The sequence below is a fragment of the Sebastes fasciatus genome, chromosome 5, assembly GCF_043250625.1.
Source record: "Sebastes fasciatus isolate fSebFas1 chromosome 5, fSebFas1.pri, whole genome shotgun sequence".
NCBI lineage: Eukaryota > Metazoa > Chordata > Actinopteri > Perciformes > Sebastidae > Sebastes > Sebastes fasciatus.
The window spans coordinates 4193057-4214852 of record NC_133799.1 but is presented as its reverse complement, the minus strand read 5'-3'; the positions used below and the strand labels follow the sequence as shown (position 1 = coordinate 4214852).

General features: G+C 37.3%; 1 protein-coding gene across 1 annotated transcript; it reads right to left on the bottom strand.

Annotated features, from left to right (window-relative positions):
* Window positions 1–1691: 1691 nt before the first annotated feature.
* On the bottom strand, window positions 1692–20850 carry LOC141767371 (WD repeat-containing protein 47-like). Its single transcript, XM_074634588.1, has 16 exons — window positions 20574–20850; window positions 18705–18895; window positions 18379–18462; window positions 16902–16986; window positions 15695–16003; window positions 14317–14756; window positions 11994–12090; window positions 10886–11058; window positions 10538–10783; window positions 9437–9503; window positions 9014–9171; window positions 8563–8729; window positions 8123–8293; window positions 3023–3154; window positions 2496–2714; window positions 1692–2371 (listed from the first exon to the last, which is right to left on the bottom strand). Exons 2-16 carry the CDS (start codon window positions 18860–18862, stop codon window positions 2229–2231), a joined length of 2649 nt encoding a protein of 882 aa, XP_074490689.1. The 5' UTR covers window positions 18863–18895; window positions 20574–20850; the 3' UTR covers window positions 1692–2228.
* Window positions 20851–21796: the final 946 nt, after the last annotated feature.

Here is a 21796-nt window from a genome sequence, read left to right as displayed (position 1 = left end):
CTTTTTATGCATATGCAACATAGGCAACTATACCTAGATCAAATCTGTTTGTGCACCCTGCATATGTCAGGGAAATAAAAAACACATTTTCATTTTAATTTGGCAAAACAACACACAAAATAGCAAGAGGTGTGGTGACACTTTGTATCTTTATTCCATTAGTTAACTTACAGCTCCAAAGTGTAACTTAAAATACCCTATTTAATCAAAAGCAAGGATAACATGTGGTATTTAGAGAGCCACTATTTGATTATTTTAACAGTTTGAACCCCATTGACCCCTTTGGCAGTTCTATCATTACACATTTATGTGCACAGACATTGTTTAAAACTGCACAGTACGCCAATGTGAGCCACAGATAAATAAAATAAAATATAATGCATAATACCCTCCTCTCTCTCTATCACATCCATCAGGTGTCTGCATAGGTGCTCAGTACAAGTGAAGATAAAATTTAAGTTGTAAAGTTTAAGATGTGCCTAGATTTGTCATTTCACATTGTGCAGTCCAGCAGCATTCCTATCTTTAAAGTGCCTCATTACCATTGTCTTGACTTTAGCCTGCTAACGTTTTCTGTCAGTTCTTTGATCATTTTGTGTCTGTTTTTTGGGGCAACAACTGCATACCTCCATTTTTTATTAGAGTTGTAACGGTATTCCGTCAAAAACATCCTAAGTGAGTGTGTATGTGAGTTAAAGATGCAGACAGGAGCAGTCAGGCTGCGCTATCACACACCTACAGTATATGTTAAATGTTAATACTCATAGGACATTATTTTAAAAACTCACAGCTGATGTTATTGTTCGTTTAGTAGCATGCTATACATGTAAACTAACATGCTTTAGTTATATAACATATTATAGTTACATGCTATTTTTATATTCTGTTCTCATTCATTTAAGGGTCATTGTAAGCGATAAAAATAATAGTGTAATATCATATACCGTGATTTTTTTTCTGATGTATCTTGAAAATGTCATACCGTTACAACCCTATTTGTAATGTGAGATGAGGCGCTGATCAGTGATTGAGCTCTTGGCTTTGCTTTTACTGTGCTCATTCTTTGAAATTACCCTGAACCTGAACTTACACATCAAATGTGCTGGTTTCTAAAACTAAAACTTCACACCCAACATTTACTTATTCTCACGTTGCAATTTCTGTCTTTAGTTTGACTAAAACACAAAATTGAAATGAGATTTTTGGTCTGAGACACACGTACGAACAAGTCATCACTGAAATGCTCAACCTGAACATACTGTATTTTCAACATTTGCGTAAAGCGCCAATTACTCTCACTTTTTCAATAGTAACAGACGTAGGGAAAAACACATTGGGGAATCTATACAAGTGTGCACAAATGCCAATGGGTGATCAGTTTCTGCATTACAGTGACATTACAATAATTTACAGATGAGGCATATGAAGAAATATCAAAATAAAGCTGCAAATAAATAAATAGATAAATCTCTCAATTAATCCACACATCCCAAAAATGTCTCTACAAAAAGGCACATTATGATATGCATAACCAAACGTGGCTTCTTTCCACAACATGAAGAGTCCAGCTCACTGCTTCCTATAGAAACTATAGAGACAGCTACTGCTTTATGTTGCACCAAGTTGGTGTTTTCCGTAACCAGATCTGACACCACCTGACTGTAATGTAGTTTGCTATTGTAAGAAAAAAAACTAAACTAACGTGAAGGTGTGCTAGCAGTGAACTTACTCATGGCTTTCAATACAGGCATTATCAGTCATCTCTATATTCTAACTACATATTTGCCAACTACATCTTTGTAGCTTAAAGGTTCATCTTTATGCTTTATTTACAAAAGCCAAAAGATATTAAGCGAACCTCACATGAATTCTGAATAGAAACATTAACGCTAAAATTCCATGTTTCCCCTTTTTACTTTTAATTACACACACATTTTAAGAATGCTGCGTTTGCTTGCACACACAGAAAGACATATATAGTAGTATGCAAACATACACACGCACAACCAAGATTTTCCACCTCAAAAACACATCTGTCACACAGTTTAAACACACTCACAGTCAACTCTGAACTGAGCAGCATATAAACGGTTTGATGCTCACGATATGTATGCACACCAACACACACACACACCGCAGCATTAAGTGATAGTGGACAGTGGACACTGTGTTCTTGTGCTTCCTGCTGCTGCTGCTGTTGTCAACCAGTGTTTCTCTGGTAAAATAGCTCAGGGGCCTGGTGCCCAGAGGACGACAGTTCGATCTGCAGAGGAGGAGAGGAAGGTCCTGTCATGGGGGTGCCACCTACACTGGATCACCTTGTCCCAGTGCTCCCCTGCCACTGTCTGAGGGAGGGGCTTCGTTAGGTCACCTGGGGTCAGAGAAAAGAGTGAAAAGGTGAAATTTGTGATCGTGAGTCATCTTTAACCCCTTGTGTACGCTACATTATGTGTATTTTTTTGTGCCTCTCTCTCCCCAGGAGAGGGCGTTGCTACCTTGAAGGTCGCTGATGATGACTTTGTTGTCGTAAGAGCCGGTGAGGAGATGATGGGCTCCAGGTGAGAAGCGCACTGAGCGGATGTCACTGCTGTGGGGGCGGTATGTCTGGACGATACGGCCTCCTTTGATGTCGTACAACATGCAGGTACTGTCCTCCTGACCTGTGGCCAGCAGGCGTCCGCTGGGATCCACTGCCACCGAAGCAACGGCACTCCCTGTGTGAGACAGAGTGATAATGAGTAAATCTGCTGCAGCTTAAAACTGCCTACTATTTTCCTAACCAAGATTTACACTCAACAACAACAGAAATACGGATTTGTTTATCCCATTGAGCACACAATGCTACTCTGCGTTTTTTTAATCTATGGGACAATAACTTTAACTGATTTAAAGTGTCTATTTTACAGCTGTGCTGTGTTCCAGAAATCTTCATGAAGCATCAGTGCCTTCTTGTGGGTCAACGAACCGGTAGCAGTGTGGTATATAAAGGGTCTGTCCTAATGAGAGTCAGGATGCAACTCACCTGAGCCGTGCAAAGTTGTGCCCACCACCCGGACACAGCTTGGCACCCGCAGGTCCCAGAACCGCACTGTCTTGTCCTGGGAGCCAGAGGCGATCATCCACCCTCCCCATGTGTACAGAGTCAGGATGTGACCTGTTAAAGCAAAATGGTGATTTGCGACATACTATCCTGTGACTTTTTATGACATTTTGTACAACATACTATTCTATGACTTTTTTGCATTTGACATTTTTACGATGTGCTGTACAATTACTTTTTTAATGAAATTGTTATGGCATATTATAATATGACTTTTTATGACATGCAGTGCAATTTTACAACAATCTATAATATGACGTTTTATGACATTTTGTACAATATACTATACTATATTTATAAAAATGTAACGATGACATACTATGACTGTTTTTGACATACTATAACTTTTGATGACTTTTTTCGACTTACTACTATGACCTTTTTTTCATGGAATTTTTCGACATACTTTACTATGACTTTTTTATGAAATCTTTCGACATGCTATGACTTTTTTTCATGAAATCTTTCGACATGCTATACTATGATATTTTTCAAATAATTTTTCGACATGCTATACTATGATTTTTTTTACATGAATTTTTTGACATACTTTACTATGACTTTTTTTTCATGAAATTTTTCGACATACTTTACTATGACTTTTTTTTCATGAAATTTTTCGAAATGCTATATTATGACCTTTTTTTCATGGAATTTTTCGAAATGCTATATTATGACTTTTTTTTCATGGAATTTTTCGAAATGCTATATGACTTTTTTCATGAAATTTTTCAAAATGCTATATTATGACTTTCATGAAATTTTTCGAAATGCTATATTATGACCTTTTTTCATGAAATTTTTCGAAATGCTATATTATGACCTTTTTTCATGAAATTTTTCGAAATGCTATATTATGACCTTTTTTTCATGAAATTTTTCGAAATGCTATATTATGACTTTTTCATGAAATTTTTCGAAATGCTATATTATGACCTTTTTTTCATGAAATTTTTCGAAATGCTATATTATGACCTTTTTTTCATGAAATTTTTCGAAATGCTATATTATGACCTTTTTTTCATGAAATTTTTCGAAATGCTATATTATGACCTTTTTTCATGAAATTTTTCGAAATGCTATATTATGACCTTTTTTTCATGAAATTTTTCGAAATGGTATATTATGACCTTTTTTTCATGGAATTTTTCGAAATGCTATATTATGACCTTTTTTTCATGAAATTTTTCGAAATGCTATATTATGACCTTTTTTCATGAAATTTTTCGAAATGCTATATTATGACGTTTTTTTCATGAAATTTTTCGAAATGCTATATTATGACCTTTTTTCATGAAATTTTTCGAAATGCTATATTATGACCTTTTTTTCATGGAATTTTTCGAAATGCTATATTATGACCTTTTTTCATGAAATTTTTCGAAATGCTATATTATGACCTTTTTTTCATGAAATTTTTCGAAATGCTATATTATGACCTTTTTTTCATGGAATTTTTCGACATACTATACTATGACTTTTTCATGAAATTTTTCGACATATTCTATGACTTTCATGAAATTTTTCGACATTCTATGACTTTTTCATGAAATTTTTCGAAATGCTATATTATGACTTTTTTCATGAAATTTTTCGAAATGCTATATTATGACCTTTTTTTCATGAAATTTTTCGAAATGCTATATTATGACCTTTTTTCATGAAATTTTTCGAAATGCTATATTATGACCTTTTTTCATGAAATTTTTCGAAATGCTATATTATGACCTTTTTTTCATGAAATTTTTCAAAATGCTATATTATGACCTTTTTTTCATGGAATTTTTCGAAATGCTATATTATGACCTTTTTTTCATGAAATTTTTCGAAATGCTATATTATGACCTTTTTTTCATGAAATTTTTCGAAATGCTATATTATGACCTTTTTTTCATGGAATTTTTTGACATACTATACAATGATTTTTTTTTCATGAAATTTTTCGAAATGCTATATTATGACTTTTTTTTCATGAAATTTTTCGAAATGCTATATTATGACTTTTTTTCATGAAATTTTTCGAAATGCTATATTATGACTTTTTTTCATGAAATTTTTCGAAATGCTATATTATGACCTTTTTTTCATGGAATTTTTCGAAATGCTATATGACATTTTTCATGAAATTTTTCGAAATGCTATATTATGACCTTTTTTTCATGAAATTTTTCGAAATGGTATATTATGACCTTTTTTTCATGGAATTTTTCGAAATGCTATATTATGACTTTTTTTCATGAAATTTTTCGAAATGCTATATTATGACCTTTTTTTCATGGAATTTTTCGAAATGCTATATTATGAAATTTTTCATGAAATTTTTCGAAATGCTATATTATGACCTTTTTTTCATGAAATTTTTCGAAATGGTATATTATGACCTTTTTTTCATGGAATTTTTCGAAATGCTATATTATGACCTTTTTTCATGATGACCTTTTTTTCATGAAATTTTTCGACATAGTATACTATGATTTTTTTTTCATGAAATTTTTCGAAATGCTATATTATGACCTTTTTTTCATGAAATTTTTCGAAATGCTATATTATGACCTTTTTTCATGAAATTTTTCGAAATGCTATATTATGACCTTTTTTTCATGAAATTTTTCGAAATGCTATATTATGACCTTTTTTTCATGGAATTTTTCGACATACTATACTATGACTTTTTCATGAAATTTTTCGACATATTCTATGACTTTTTCATGAAATTTTTCGACATTCTATGACTTTTTCATGAAATTTTTCGAAATGCTATATTATGACCTTTTTTCATGAAATTTTTCGAAATGCTATATTATGACCTTTTTTTCATGAAATTTTTCGAAATGCTATATTATGACCTTTTTTCATGAAATTTTTCGAAATGCTATATTATGACCTTTTTTTCATGAAATTTTTCAAAATGCTATATTATGACCTTTTTTTCATGGAATTTTTCGAAATGCTATATTATGACCTTTTTTTCATGAAATTTTTCGAAATGCTATATTATGACTTTTTTTCATGAAATTTTTCGAAATGCTATATTATGACCTTTTTTTCATGGATTTTTTTGACATACTATACAATGATTTTTTTTTCATGAAATTTTTCGAAATGCTATATTATGACTTTTTTTTCATGAAATTTTTCGAAATGCTATATTATGACCTTTTTTTCATGGAATTTTTCGAAATGCTATATTATGAAATTTTTCATGAAATTTTTCGAAATGCTATATTATGACCTTTTTTTCATGAAATTTTTCGAAATGGTATATTATGACCTTTTTTTCATGGAATTTTTCGAAATGCTATATTATGACCTTTTTTCATGATGACCTTTTTTTCATGAAATTTTTCGACATAGTATACTATGATTTTTTTTTCATGAAATTTTTCGAAATGCTATATTATGACCTTTTTTTCATGAAATTTTTCGAAATGGTATATTATGACCTTTTTTTCATGGAATTTTTCGAAATGCTATATTATGACCTTTTTTTCATGAAATTTTTCGAAATGCTATATTATGACCTTTTTTCATGAAATTTTTCGAAATGCTATATTATGACGTTTTTTTCATGAAATTTTTCGAAATGCTATATTATGACCTTTTTTCATGAAATTTTTCGAAATGCTATATTATGACCTTTTTTTCATGGAATTTTTCGAAATGCTATATTATGACCTTTTTTCATGAAATTTTTCGAAATGCTATATTATGACCTTTTTTTCATGAAATTTTTCGAAATGCTATATTATGACCTTTTTTTCATGGAATTTTTCGACATACTATACTATGACTTTTTCATGAAATTTTTCGACATATTCTATGACTTTCATGAAATTTTTCGACATTCTATGACTTTTTCATGAAATTTTTCGAAATGCTATATTATGACTTTTTTCATGAAATTTTTCGAAATGCTATATTATGACCTTTTTTTCATGAAATTTTTCGAAATGCTATATTATGACCTTTTTTCATGAAATTTTTCGAAATGCTATATTATGACCTTTTTTCATGAAATTTTTCGAAATGCTATATTATGACCTTTTTTTCATGAAATTTTTCAAAATGCTATATTATGACCTTTTTTTCATGGAATTTTTCGAAATGCTATATTATGACCTTTTTTTCATGAAATTTTTCGAAATGCTATATTATGACCTTTTTTTCATGAAATTTTTCGAAATGCTATATTATGACCTTTTTTTCATGGAATTTTTTGACATACTATACAATGATTTTTTTTTCATGAAATTTTTCGAAATGCTATATTATGACTTTTTTTTCATGAAATTTTTCGAAATGCTATATTATGACTTTTTTTCATGAAATTTTTCGAAATGCTATACTATGACCTTTTTTTCATGAAATTTTTCGAAATGCTATACTATGACCTTTTTTTCATGAAATTTTTCGAAATGCTATATTATGACCTTTTTTCATGAAATTTTTCGAAATGCTATATTATGACCTTTTTTTCATGAAATTTTTCAAAATGCTATATTATGACCTTTTTTTCATGGAATTTTTCGAAATGCTATATTATGACCTTTTTTTCATGAAATTTTTCGAAATGCTATATTATGACTTTTTTTCATGAAATTTTTCGAAATGCTATATTATGACCTTTTTTTCATGGATTTTTTTGACATACTATACAATGATTTTTTTTTCATGAAATTTTTCGAAATGCTATATTATGACTTTTTTTTCATGAAATTTTTCGAAATGCTATATTATGACTTTTTTTCATGAAATTTTTCGAAATGCTATATTATGACCTTTTTTTCATGGAATTTTTCGAAATGCTATATTATGACATTTTTCATGAAATTTTTCGAAATGCTATATTATGACTTTTTTTTCATTACATTTTTCGACATGCTATATTATGACTTTTTTTTCATTACATTTTTCGACATGCTATACTATGACTTTTTTGCAAATTGATTTAAAAAACCCTAGCTCTCAAGAACTCAAGACTGTTTTTTCACAATTGCAGGGAAAGAGCTGTGGATAACGTACCAGTGTGTCCACTCAGGGCGTGAAGGCCCTGTCCTCTCTGACAGTCTGTTGTGTAGATGTTGCAGTCTCCGGCCCCGGCACTGATCAAGATGGATCCTCCACTCTCAGGCCCCTCCATAAAGGCCAGGTCCCTGATGGTACCATCATGCATACTGAACTCCAGGTCTGGGCCTGAACCAGAGGCGTACATTTGGGGTTGAAAAGATAACATTACCTCAATACCCAGAGAAAGATGAATTGCATTCTCTCAATTATTTTTCTTTAAACTGTATTTTACCTGTGCTGTGTTTTTTTATTTCACCAAATCACTTTGACTACAACAGCAGAAAGTTGCTCTTACTTTAGAAACATGCTCATAGGTGTGTAAGTGATCATTCAAACATAGCTGGTGAAAATGGACATTACTAATCCCATACACACTAAAACACATAAGATAATACCTGTGGCGTTGCAGCTGTCTGCATTGAAAGGCAGGACTTTGACATATTTATCATTGGACCCAGTAGCCAACAGTTGTCCACAGTGACTCCACGCTACGCAGTAGATTGAGCCCTTGTGGTGTTTGTTCCTCCTGAAGCGCACCGGCGGCTGCTTGACTGCAGAACCACTGAATGAGCCAAGAAAATACAACACAGACCAACTAAGAAATGTGTGGGTATACGTGAATTGTAAAATATTATAAGTAATCGTGGGAAGAATTGTAACCACCACAAATTAAGTTGTAACACTTTTTGGGTGGTTACGTCTTCTGCCAATGTTTTCTGTGCATGAACAAACTTTAGTAACATTTCCTAAGAAGCCACCATCTATCTTTCTAGCACATAAATAATCTATCATCTTGTAAGAACATCTCATAATTTGGATTTGTAGGTACATGTAAATGTCTCCTACCTGGTGTTCAGTGTTTCTGGGTAGCCACAGACTCTCAGGGTTTTTGAGTTGGAGCCGACAGCATAGAGCGCTCCAGAGGGATGGAAGGCCACTGCACGCACCGCCTGTGTGTCCTCCAGCTGGTTTACTTTAACAAACTGTGCTTTGGACTTCCCTGGCTGGACAGGTGTCATAAAAACAATCTTTTAAAGTATGATCTACATGTACATCAGCATAGATTATAAAAACAGAAATACCCGTCAGGCTAACCTTTAGTAAACAGGTGAAACAAATGTGAAGGTATATTATAGAATTTATTTTACGGTTTGGAAAGTCAAAAGTTCAGGTAGTTACAAAGAAACAATGCAAAACACAACAGATGAAAAAAATGGACCTACTAATCATAAAATAATATAAAAATAATACTTAAGCAGTTTGCTGTACCTCTTGCGAGCAACGTGTCGCAGAATCATCTTGGAGTGTGGGACAAGACCCTCTGATGCTGTCGGCACTGAGAATTAAAATGCAAAAACACAAAATTCATTTCATACCAGTATAATTTATTTTGTACACCGTTATTTCACAATTCATAATGGTTCCTTAATATAAAGATCAGCATTTTGAAATGCAACCACACACACACGCACACACACAAGCACACACACGGAGCGAAGTCAACCAATAGCAGAGCAGAGAGGCGTCGGTGGAGATAGTGAAGTAAAGCAGGTGAAGTGAAGATAACTACGACAACTACGCTCATTACTATAAGTAAGTGCAATAAAACCTTCGCGATTAAAAAGCCAATACTTTATCAATACACCTGTTCAATAAGCATAATATTATATATTTCAATCTGCTCTGTCCGCAGTCTCTCATGTACCACTGCTATGTTTACACAAGCACTGCTCGGCTAATAGCGAATTGTTACAAACAAGCTGAAACAAAAGCTGTCTGAACAGTATGTAGTCTAACCGTTTGACTTAGTTTACCACGTATCGTAAAATTCTTGTAAACTGATCAGCTGGCTGAGACAAAGCAGCTCCTCCTCCCTCTACCAGCAGTACCTGCAGGCAGTGAATAACACCAGTAGAGGGAGGAGGACAGAGGACAGGAGGAATGACTGATACTAACTAATGTCTGTGTTCTTCATTCTTTCTTAACTTCACTCAGGAATATTTTTTATTTTATTTTATTGACATTCTAGATTAGTTTCCAGTAAGATATTATTGAGTTTATATAGTGATTTAATGTTGTAAACATTACCGTTGCTTTTCTAGAAATATTTAAAATATAAATAAATTCTAATCCTGTTCTGAATTTATTCTTTTTTAAATGATATACTAAGCAATTATTTAGTAATGAAAAAGAACCGATAGAAGTATCGATAAAGAACCGAACCGATTGAAAAGGAGTAGTTGTATCAATAAAATCCTAACGATACCCATCCCTATTGATATCTTATCAAAACTTAAGCCAAATATGACATTAGGTCTTGGGTGTTAATGTTGTGGTAATGACATGACAACACGCTCTGCAGGCTCTTACCCTTGATTGGCAGGAACGGGGGACTCGCTGAGGGAGGGCAAGCCGTGGCTCCCGGTCCTTAACGGGGTGCTGCTGACTCCTCCACCTTGTTTGTCCCGTGGCGGCCCGGTGTCTGGGGTGTGGCGGGTGTCGGTGGTTTTGGGACTGGAAGTGCTGGTGTTCCCCGTCAGTCCGTTCCACTGTGTCATCACCTCATCTCCTCTGTGGTCAATGCCCACGTTCATCTCCTCCAACTTCTGAATGGATCTAGACAAAAAACAAGATCTCTTTGCCTCAACAAGGTAGCACTGAGGTGGTGTTCCATTCATTAAATCACTGATGTTGAATCTTTTAATACGACTTGCTCACCTACTGAGGAAGGTCTCAGTGAGGTTGTTTTGGGCTGCGTCCTGCGGCTTCACCCCTCCTTCCAGCAGCATCTGCTGGTAAAGCTGTCTCTGCTGCTGCTTCTGCTCCAGATGCTGCTGTACGCGGAGACGCTGCCTGTAGTACTCCTGGATTTGCTCTGTGGAGTCAGGACGCTGGACAAACACACATGCACACAGCGAGTCAAAAATAAACACACTATGAGGCTTACTTTTGCAGAAGATGTAGAAACTCTGAAGCAATATTTTGACAGGATATTGTTTTACCAGAACAGGCCCTCTATCTAACCTGAATGACAGAATGTTTATTAATGCCTTTCAGTATTCTCTGTTTCAACGCGTCGCTGTGCTCATTGCCACTACACACATGCAAGAGCACACACACACCAGGTTATAATAGACAAACCCAAGAGCCACTACTGATAACTCTTCAACTCCCAAGGCCTCATCCTCCATCATCCATCCCATAAAAAAGTTTTCAAGGACCTCATCATATCCAGCAGGTCTACAGTATATTCCCCTTCACCCCTCTCCCCACTTTTCATACACCGACGCGGACACACACACACAAAACAATCCAATCTCAAGCTACTTTGCTTGTCTGGGACCTGGGATGCATAAAGATGAGCGATGATGGAAGCAGCAGGCCATCTTGGGTGTGACCGCACATCAAACCAGATTATCTGCCTCCAGTGTCCATGACCTCTTCACTGGAAGGCGCTAGTGTTCCTTGGACAGGTGTGGTAGGGAATTGGGGAAGGATTTATAAGGCAGTGGAGACAAGGTGGTTCAGGGGGTTCAGGGGGAATCTATGCTAAATCTCTCAAATCTGGAGTAATGACTGTGGAAGGAAGACATACTGAAAATCGTACTTTGACTCAAGTGACCAGACAGACAACCATGGCTATTTTTCTTTTTAAAGTCTTCACACGAATCATGAAATCAATTCAGCCTGAGCAACCAAAGGTGAGAGACACTCCACTACTCTACTTATCTGAAATGTCTTTGTGCTCATCATCGATCTAAGGTCTGTACTACATAAAACAAGTTTCCACGTATACAAGGCACTGCTTAGAGTCTGCAGTTATTACCTCATTTGTTTCCGAGCTGCAGGGTGGCCCACCATCTTTTCCAGGGGTCAGAGGTGTCCGTGTGGTGTTGGGTCCATCGAGCCCTTGTGGTTGCTTCCTATAGCCAGGAAAACAAACATGTCAATTCACAACCAATTCTTTTTTTCTATTTAAATTGATTTAAGGTAAAGTAGGAAGTAAAACAATACAATGCAAGCCAAAAATCACTAAACACTGCATCACTGATACAGTGTCATTTTGATTATGCATGTTCTGCTTGATACAGTGGTTTGACAGCTAAACTTAGAAACAAACTGCAGGTGGTGCAATATAATATTATTTGGTATTTATTAAATTAATCCCCTCGAACTCATGTGATGCAGTGATGAATTCAGAAGGGTAGGACTGCTGCCAGTACAGCTCAGAGGATAATAACAGACGCTGCATCATATTTACAATATTATCAGTGGGTATGCTCCTCAATAGATAACAATGGTCCTTACTCAGCATAACTATAATATCATGGCCAGTCTGCGTTCATGTAAAGTTCCTTGAGTGGAAAACGTAGCCAGAAGTTCCTTATTACACACTGATGCCATGTCGTGGAACGGCCTTCCGCCACACATGAAGTCTTTAAATATGAGAGGGGCTTATAGAAGTCAGGTTAGGGCTTTTCTTTGGTACATGGTAACAGATTTATAGTGAAATTGGCAATGATAATATTTCAGGATTTTTTTTATTTTTTTTTTTATGTTAAATGTCTTCGTTGTGTTTTCTTTGTCCTCTAAAATCTTGAAAAAGACCATGTTGGAAAAAAGTGTTTTCACTTTAACATGTTATCCTTTGGATTTTTTTTTGTTTTTTGTTTTTTGTCTGATAATCCATAAATAAAATCAATTGATCAAAACACTTCATGTATATGACATTTGAGGATTATACAGTATGTAGCAAAAGGATAATTAATGTGGGCTGCTCATTTTGTTAACATTTTTATTTCTTATTAGCTAACAACAGTAAGAAGGTCAAATGCCAATGCCAGAGCACTTTAATAAAATGAGATGTGAAAAATGTGTTTCTATTTATTTTAACTTAAAGAATACTTTTGTTGTTTGGCATATCTGATTCATTGTAATCATGTATAAAGTTGTATAAGATATTCCTTTATTAGTCCCACAGTGGGGTATTTCCTATTTTACTCTAAATGGAACCATCATTTACTAAATGAACATCATGCTGTATTGAAGAAGACTTGAAACTAGAGATTGAGATCATAAACTCATGTTTACAATGTTTACTGAGGTAATAAATCAAGAGAGAAGTAGGTTCATTTTCTCATAGACTTCTATACAATCAATTAATTGTAGAGAAGTCTATTTGAACTACAGTCTGATTGAACTGATTGTATAGAAGTCTATGAGAAAATGACTTAAACTTGATCATAGCAATCTCCTTTTGTACCAGTTGTGCACATTCATTGTAAACAGCAGGTGGAGCCAGACAACATCTAACAGTCTGGTAAACTGCTCAGTTTACAGTGCTTTCATTTGATCTCCCAGAACCTCGTCTCAACCAATTCCCTAGTGGTGTACATTTCATTTGCGATAACCTTGTCAGCTCACCTCTAATGAATTGATGGACTTTAAAAAACATCTCTTCAGTCCACTTCACTCTAAAATATGTGAGGTTGCATGAGGAAAAGTAGTTTTGATTTACTAATTTACAGCCTTCATTTAGTTTAAGGCTCAGTACTATGATTTTTAGTAATGAGTCATAAGGCTTTAGATTATATTGTATCCATCAACACTCAGCTGCAGTATAATATGCTTTGTGCAGCACTGTAGGAGATTACGGACGAGGAAGTATTTGTCTGTTAAATCAGGGCTAATGGGATTAATGGAGCTACAGATTGTGTCATACAACAAGATCTACCACTGGGTTAAATACCTAAGGTTACACATGCTAAGGGAGAAAGCTTGGTAAGAAAACTAAGTATAGGCAACCATTAGCTGACAATATGTGGAGCTCAATTTGTCAGATTAAAGCATGCTACATGGAGGTATTGAACAAACTGAGCCTTGGTAATCCTGTTTCAAGTATGTAAAGTAACATCTGCTAAACTGCAAAACAATCTATAGTTTCTTTTCTTGAATCAGATGACTGAGATTTGTGAAAGGTAAATGATTGGCAGAAAGTGAGCACTGATGATGTGGCAGGATACTTTTAGAAGACAATAGTTTTGTAAAGCAAAGGTATGGTATGCTGTTTTTAGTGTTAAAGACCCATATGGTACTCCAAGCACTTATAATTAACACCAAAAATAATTAGTCCAAGCTTTGACCCTTACTTTTCAGGTGAGTCGTCCTCCTGATGCACATTATTCTCCACTAGGCTCCGACTGAGGGCTGCCTTCATGTTCGCCTCCATTCCTCTCTTGTCCTGGGCTGCCAGACCGTGGGACAGGCCGTCCAAAGCCGGGTTGAGGGATCTCGACATGTAGGTGTCCGCTGAATGAGGCCTCTGGCGGAAGGGTGAGGTAGCACAGGGGGACAGGCGGTTGATTAACGGAGTGAGGAGGTCGGCGTGGCCGGCCTTGCTGGGCTTCACTAGGCGGTCCACGTGGATGTTGAGGGTCTTTTGTTGGAAGGCGCAGGAGAAGGCACCGGGAGAGACGTTCTGCAGCCAGGAGAGCAGTGACAAGTCCAGTTCATCGCAGCCATTCCCACAAAGCAAATCCACACCGAGCAACACCTCACCCTCTGTGATCGCCTCCCCAGTTGCTTTACTCTAAAACAAAAAAAAACAGAAACAGAGGGGTTTTGACCATGACTGAAATTGTTGAGTTTTTGTGTAAGCCTTGATGATTTTGAATAAATGTGCAATCTGACCTATCATGTTTTAAAACTTCAAATAGGATTAAAAGGTGCAGTGTGTAGGATCTGGTGGCATCTAGCAGTGAGGCTGCAGATTGACACTAACTTCACCTGTGTGCCAATCATGTAGGAGAACTATGGTAATGGAAAACGAGAAAACGCTAATGGCCCTATCTAGAGCCAGTGTTTGATTGGTCCGTTCTGGGCTACTGTAGAAACATGACGGCCGGCTCCGTGAAGAGAAGACCTGCTCCGTATGTAGATATAAACGGCTCATTCTAAGGTAACGAAAACACGATTCTTATTTTCAGGTGATTATACACTAAAGAAAACATACTTACTTATATTATATTCCATTTCTGCCAATAGATCCCCCTTAATGCTACACACTGGTCCTTTAATATGCACTTACTGTACATTGGATGAAAACAAATGAGCTAAAACCAGACAGAGTTATGTACCAGCAAACAATGGGGTAACGTGCATTAAAATGGATTTTGATAGAGTTTTGAGTATCTTTACAGGTTTGGAGAGATCGCATTAGGTTTGAGCCTTTTAAAGGGTAACTTCGGTATTTTTCAACCTAGACCTATGTTTTTGTGTCTGAGAGACTAATATAGACAACAATTTTTGAAATTGGTCCAGTATTGAGCGAGAAGGCTGCAGACGGCAGGCGCGAAACGGGCTGCAATGTCATCACTCAGGGCAAATCTGCACTGTCAGTTTACGTCCACTAAAGGTGCTGTTTTTGCCACTGACAGGCTCAGATTATCATTATAAGTGTGTGAAAACATTACGCAAAGAACCCTACTGAGAAATAAAACGTTAAAACAGCCACAGGTATCATATCACCTGACAGAACTCGACACAGCACTCGTAAAGAATCCCTTTGATGAGCAGCTGGAAGAGGCGGTTCCCGCTCGCCCTGAAGCCTGCCTCGCTCAGCTTCCTGTCCGCAGGGATGAACTCAGCTACCATAGCACAGGCTTCCTCGAAACAATGGACACGTGCCGTGCTTGGGTTCCAGTCTTTGAACTCTGCGTGGTGGGTGAGGCGTGGCAGGGTGAGGAGAAGACACAGCTTGCTGTAGTCATCCTTGGTTGGACAGTACTCCTCCAGACTGTGGAGGCACTTGACTGCCGCTTGCATTGTGAGCTCCAGCTGTAGTGGACAAAAAAATTCAGAGAGGAAAAGTGAGTATGTGGTTGTTAAGATGCTTTTTCTGAATCTGAGGTTCATTTTTTTGGAGAACCACACTGGTATGTGTGTTTAAGCTTCATATTCACACAGTTTCATCATCACAATTCCATGACAGGCTTCTTCTATGGAACACTGAGCAGCTCCGTTGGAGCAGGGTGATATTAGGGTGCCATGCTTAGGGGCATGTAGGGTGCTTTCACATCAGCGTCCCGGATCCGGATCCGGATCTGAGTACACGTGTCTCCAAAGTCTAGTTTGTTTGATTAGTGTGAAAGCTCCGTACTCAGGCACGGTTCGTCGATCTGTACTGTAACTGAAAAGGTGGTCTGGAGTACGGTTCATGTGTACTCGGGTACGGTCCGCATCAGGTGTGAAAGCCAACCGTACCAAAACAGGGAAGTGGACTGCAAGTTAACGCGAGGAAAGTTAGCAGTCATTTCCAATACTCATAACATAACATTTTCATGTAGATACATTTTTTTTTTTTTTAAATACATCCACAGAGCCTTTAGAAAGGTGCCAAATAAAAGTATTTATTTCCTGAAAAAAATATAACTATTGTGAATTAATCATTTTCAAATTTTGTTGGGTCCAAAATGAATGTTTTGTTTATCTCTGTGGAAGATATCTGACGTTTAATTCCCATTTCTAACAAGGTTTGTGAGCCATTAGTAAAACGATGTTGGTATCTCTGTCGTCAGTTAGTATGGAAAAAACGGATAAATGGCTGAGATTGTCGGTAAGCGCCTGGCAACGGCTTGTGATGTAAACGCAATGGAACGAGGGAGGGAGAAAGCGACATCTAGTGGCTGAATGTTATCAATTGTACCTTTAATTTCTTATTTACATATTTACGTACATTGTGAGGGTCTTCAGCAGCAGACATGGCGTTATTTACACACAGAGCTTCCAGAAACTTCTGCTTCAGAATGATGTAGCGGAACCTGGAAACACAAATCTCAGCATTAATAAATATACTTACTCATAGGACATGAATCGATTAACACTCATGTGACATTTCCTGGGTTGGATTATTTCGACAAACTTGTTATTACACGGCTACCAGTCGCTATACTAGTGAACAAACAATACAACTGTACTCAAATTAAGAGATTTTCCAGCTGCAGGAATGTGACAACGCCAACTCAAAAAGTTTTAGTTTTAGTTAGGCCTCTTGCTCTCATAATGCATCGACAAGAAATCAAAACTACTCTTGTTGTCCCTCAAAAAACAACTCCTTAAAAGGGAAAATCCGCTTATTTTCAACCTTATCTCTACCTCTCCGAGTTAGGTAAAGAGAGTGAAAAACGCTTGCAGTTGTTACTGATGTTCTCTGTGTCTCTGGGGCGAAGCTGCAGAGGTATCCTCTGTATACCAGTGATGTGACAGGGACGCAATGCCGCTCAAAAACGTCCTTGTTCTCTTTACTTGTGTTACGTTTCCAACAGCAGAAATGGCATCCCAAAATATGAGTGGGGAGGATTCTTACAGTGTATATTTTACAGTGTTTTGGCTGACTGATATTCAGCCGGAGAGAGGGCGCTTGAGGCTGCTGCCAACAGAAACGGAAACATTCTGCTGTAATGAAGTGGGCAGTTTTTGTTGGATGTTGTCGCCGCCGACAACCCAGAGATAGCAAGCCGTGTGTGCGTTACTATGCCTGAAATGTTTCCTCCTCACTCGGACGGAAGTGTGCTGGAGAACTTCTTCAGGATCCCGAAGATAAACTGGACAAGACAACCAAGACCAGCAGGGCAATTTTTGCCTCCAAAGAAGGAGTGAGAGCCACTGCAGCGGACAGCTGCTCCACGGGCCACCGCACAAGGGAAAAACGGCGCGTAGAGCCGGCATATTTTCACATCTTACTCTGTGATTTAAGGATCCATTTCGGCCAAATCAGAGTTGCTGATTGTTGGAACGGTGGAAAGACGGACTAATGGTTTTGGCGAGATATTTTGTTTATGTCCAGTTTGAATGTGTTATGGCAGTTAGGTCTTCGTTCAGCGTAAGAGAGAAAGTTGAATTCAGAAGATGTACGGTTGTATCTTTTTGGTATAAGAATTCCTTCATTTGCATTTTGTGAGTTTATATTGTTTAGTTATCAGACGTAACAAATTCGACGCTTGCACGCAATGCATCTTGGTATATGTAGGCACAGCTGGCAAAGGAAAAATCATCTTTCTCTGTCAATATAGCACACACTGGGGAATTTATTTCTTCAGTGAACTACATTTACCATCAGCACTGATTGGATATCCACATAATAGGTGGTGAATTTTCCCCTTTAAACATGCACATTTTCTGGTTAGAATAATGCCCCACATTATGTCTCTCACCTTTTCTTGTCAAACTTCTCCATTCCTTCTAGAGGTTGAATGAACTGCATCACCTCCTCCCACTGACCGTCCAGAATGAGTTGCCTGTTGAAAGCAGCAAATGACCAATTTAAGAGGCCTCTAAAAACCTTGCTCCCATCAGTGTGGTGCAGTCAACCCAGACAATCTAAAATAAGATAGCACTGGCAAATGGTGGAAACATTCACCTGAGGAGAGTGAGACATGTACAAATCCAGATCCTAACAAACAGCACTGCCTGCTACAAATGTCTGTAAAACTCTATTGGCTTCCCTTATCTGCCACATGACTCTGCTGTACAGTCATACCTGAGGAAGAGCATGTCATCAGAGTAGAGTCCATTAATGACGCCGCTCTCCTTCTCTAAGGCCAGCATGCTGATGTGCAGCTTCCTGGAGTTCAGGAAGTCCAGCATCACCTTGATCACCTCTGCCTCCTTGATGCCGATTGTCTCCTCTGCCGTCATGGTTAAAGATCTGTGGTGGCAGCTTACAGCTGGCTGGAATACAGACAGAGGGAGGATGAGTTGTTGACAAAGTTGCATCAAAAAAGAATGTTTATGTTTATGGTTCATAAGAGTTTTTGTTGAACCAACAAAGATTTAGTTTGTATTTAGTTTCTGTGTGACTCTCATAGTCATTGCTTAAAGACAGTAATTTTCAAATCACAGGGATGTTGTTGCCTGGCCCAAAGTTAACATTTTTTTTAGATGCTCTGTTGACAAAGTGTGTTAAAGGTAGAAACATAAGCTTGTTATTGGATTTAAGAAACATGATAGGTAAGTCATTTGTTGTCCAACAATAGCAAATTTTCTGATATTTATATCGATGTCGAGACTGGTCTCAAGACCATTTTTTGAAGCTCTCAGTCTCGTCTCGGAATCGACCACATTTTTAATTGGTCTTGTCTCGGTCTCAGACAAAAAGGATTTTATGTCAAGACCACAACTGCGGGGAAATCACTGAATTGCCTGTGAATGTCTGATTCATTTGTTAACATCGTTACTGTGATTGCTCATCGAAATCAAAAGAAAATTCGAGGGATGCACCGATACCGGATCGGATATTGGGCCGATACTGACGCAAATAGCCGGATCGGGTATCGGTGCCAATGGGGCCAATCTATTAAATACAATTCTATGTTTCTACATTATATATGTACATTATATACTGGAATTTGGAATTGGAAATGTTGACCAATTTGTTGCTGCAATAAAAAGGTCTACACCTGAATTGTAATTCCTGTTCGTTTTGAAGATTTTTCTGCAGATGTTGGTGAACGATTTATTATTTTAATAATAAATACCAATTCATTAAATGTATATCTATGTATTTATTTGTTACATGTTGTTTTACAAAGTTAGGAAAGCGATGTTTAAGTCAGGCCTGATGTTGCCTTACGCATAAAAGAATGATCCCGGTCACTTCCACACAGTGAGGCACACAGCTTCTTGATTAAACACTGGTATCGGCCGATACTCAAAGCCCAGGTATTGCTCTCGGTATCGTGATTAAAAAAGTCAAATCGATGCATCCCTAGAAAATTTCCACACATAAAATGTACCTCTTATTCTCGTAACATTACGACTTTATTCTCGTTTATTCTGGAAATCTCAGATGTTTTTCCCCTCAATGTGTCTCTAATACTCCAGAGTACATTTGCACTTGATTTATATTCTATATACTTAGATTATAAACTGTGTTGCCTTCATCACAATGCTCAAATTTTGCTGCTCCAGACAGATTTTTGATTTCATTTTTTGCCTAAAATGTCTCTTTTGATAGTAAAGGTTGCTGACCCCTGCTTTATACAAAGGGATCTTCATTATGCATGATCCACTCTGCACACTGTAGTGCAGTAACAGTGTGTGAGAGAGAGTGGTGCCTCTGGGTGTCTGAGAGCTGGAGGCAGAGCACCGCCCTGTTCTCCCCTCCATCCTGCACACACAGACACACCATCCAGCTCTGGTCCTGGATGCTGGAGGATGTGGCAGCAGGTCTGCGGCCCAAAACACCGACAGCCTCAACACTCTGCGCTCAGACACACCTTGTTTACTTGAGCATGACAGCACATACGACTGGTTCAGTGCATGCAAAAACAACAGAAGCTATATAACAGTATCATTCCTGCAGGATGTCGCGCATGGATACACAATCAGTACCTTTAACTCCTCTCACCTGTCAGTCTGCGCCAACAACACGCCGCATTAAAGCCGCTGCAGTCCGTCTGCTGCAGTCTCCACAAGGTAACAGCAGAAACAGCACCTATACGAATAGAGAGGACAGGAACAGGGTGTGTTTGTGTTGAAATCCCAGTCAGCGTCTCCAGAAAGCGTCTCCCTGTTGCCCTCTTGTCTTGTACACAGCTCGCGGTTACCATGCGGACGTATAGCCGCAAACCACCAATCGACTGTCGTGATGACGCCACAGTCTTTGGGTCACACCCCTACATCCATGTGGTCACACCTACAGCACCAGCCAGATAAAGGACACTTTAAAGGGGAATTAAAGGGGAACTACGCCCCGTTTTCAATATCAATACTAGGGCTGTCAATCGATTAAAATATTTAATCGCAATTAATCGCATGATTATCCTTGATTAATCATGAATAATCACAATAATCATCAATGTATATATTTATTTTTTAATTGGAAATCAATTAACAACACATGATAATCTAGACACGTCCTCACAACAGAGAGACTCACATGCACTTAAATGTTTGCGCGGCCATCCTGGCTACGAAAACAAAGAGTAGAGAAGCTGCACACAGAGGGAGTGTGACTTCATTCTCTGCTCAGGTAGCCATTACTCTACTAGCCTATATCTTTACATTGCAAACATTGTTTTCTGCTATATTAATGCCTGTCTATAGAAACCTTTAACAGTAATTTAAATTACACAATCTCAGAATGGGAAATCATTCTGTAGAAGTGCTAACAACTCAATGACATCGGACATGTGACTAATAATCCCACTGCTTTTTTGTAAGGGGTCACAATCCAAAAAAGGTCGGCAATGCCCACCACTGATTTAATCTTTAATTGTAGCCTATTTTATGAGCTTATATTATGTTTATTAGTAACTAGCTGTGAAATGAATGCAGCAAATATTGTCCAGAAACCCTCACAGGTACTGCATTTAGCATAAAAAAATATGCTCAAATCATAACATGGCAAACTGCAGCCCAACAGGCAACAACAGCTGTCAGTGTGTCAGTGTGCTGACTTGACTATGACTTGTCCAGACTGCATGTGATTATCATAAAGTGGGCATGTCAGTAAAGAGGAGACTTGTTGGTACCCATAGAACCCATTTACATTCACATATCTTGAGGTCAGAGGTCAAGGGACCCCTTTGAAAATGGCCATGACAGTTTTTCCTCGCCAAAATTTAGTGC

Coding starts and splice junctions, on each gene's coding strand:
- LOC141767371 (XM_074634588.1), bottom strand. CDS start 18,862: ATGACGGCAGAGGAGACAATCGGCATCAAGGAGGCAGAGGTGATCAAG. Junction 18,463..18,704: donor GATGACATGCTCTTCCTCAG/GTATGACTGTAC, acceptor TGCTTTCAACAG/GCAACTCATTCTGGACGGTC. Junction 8,730..9,013: donor CCAGAAACACTGAACACCAG/GTAGGAGACATT, acceptor TGGCTCATTCAG/TGGTTCTGCAGTCAAGCAGC.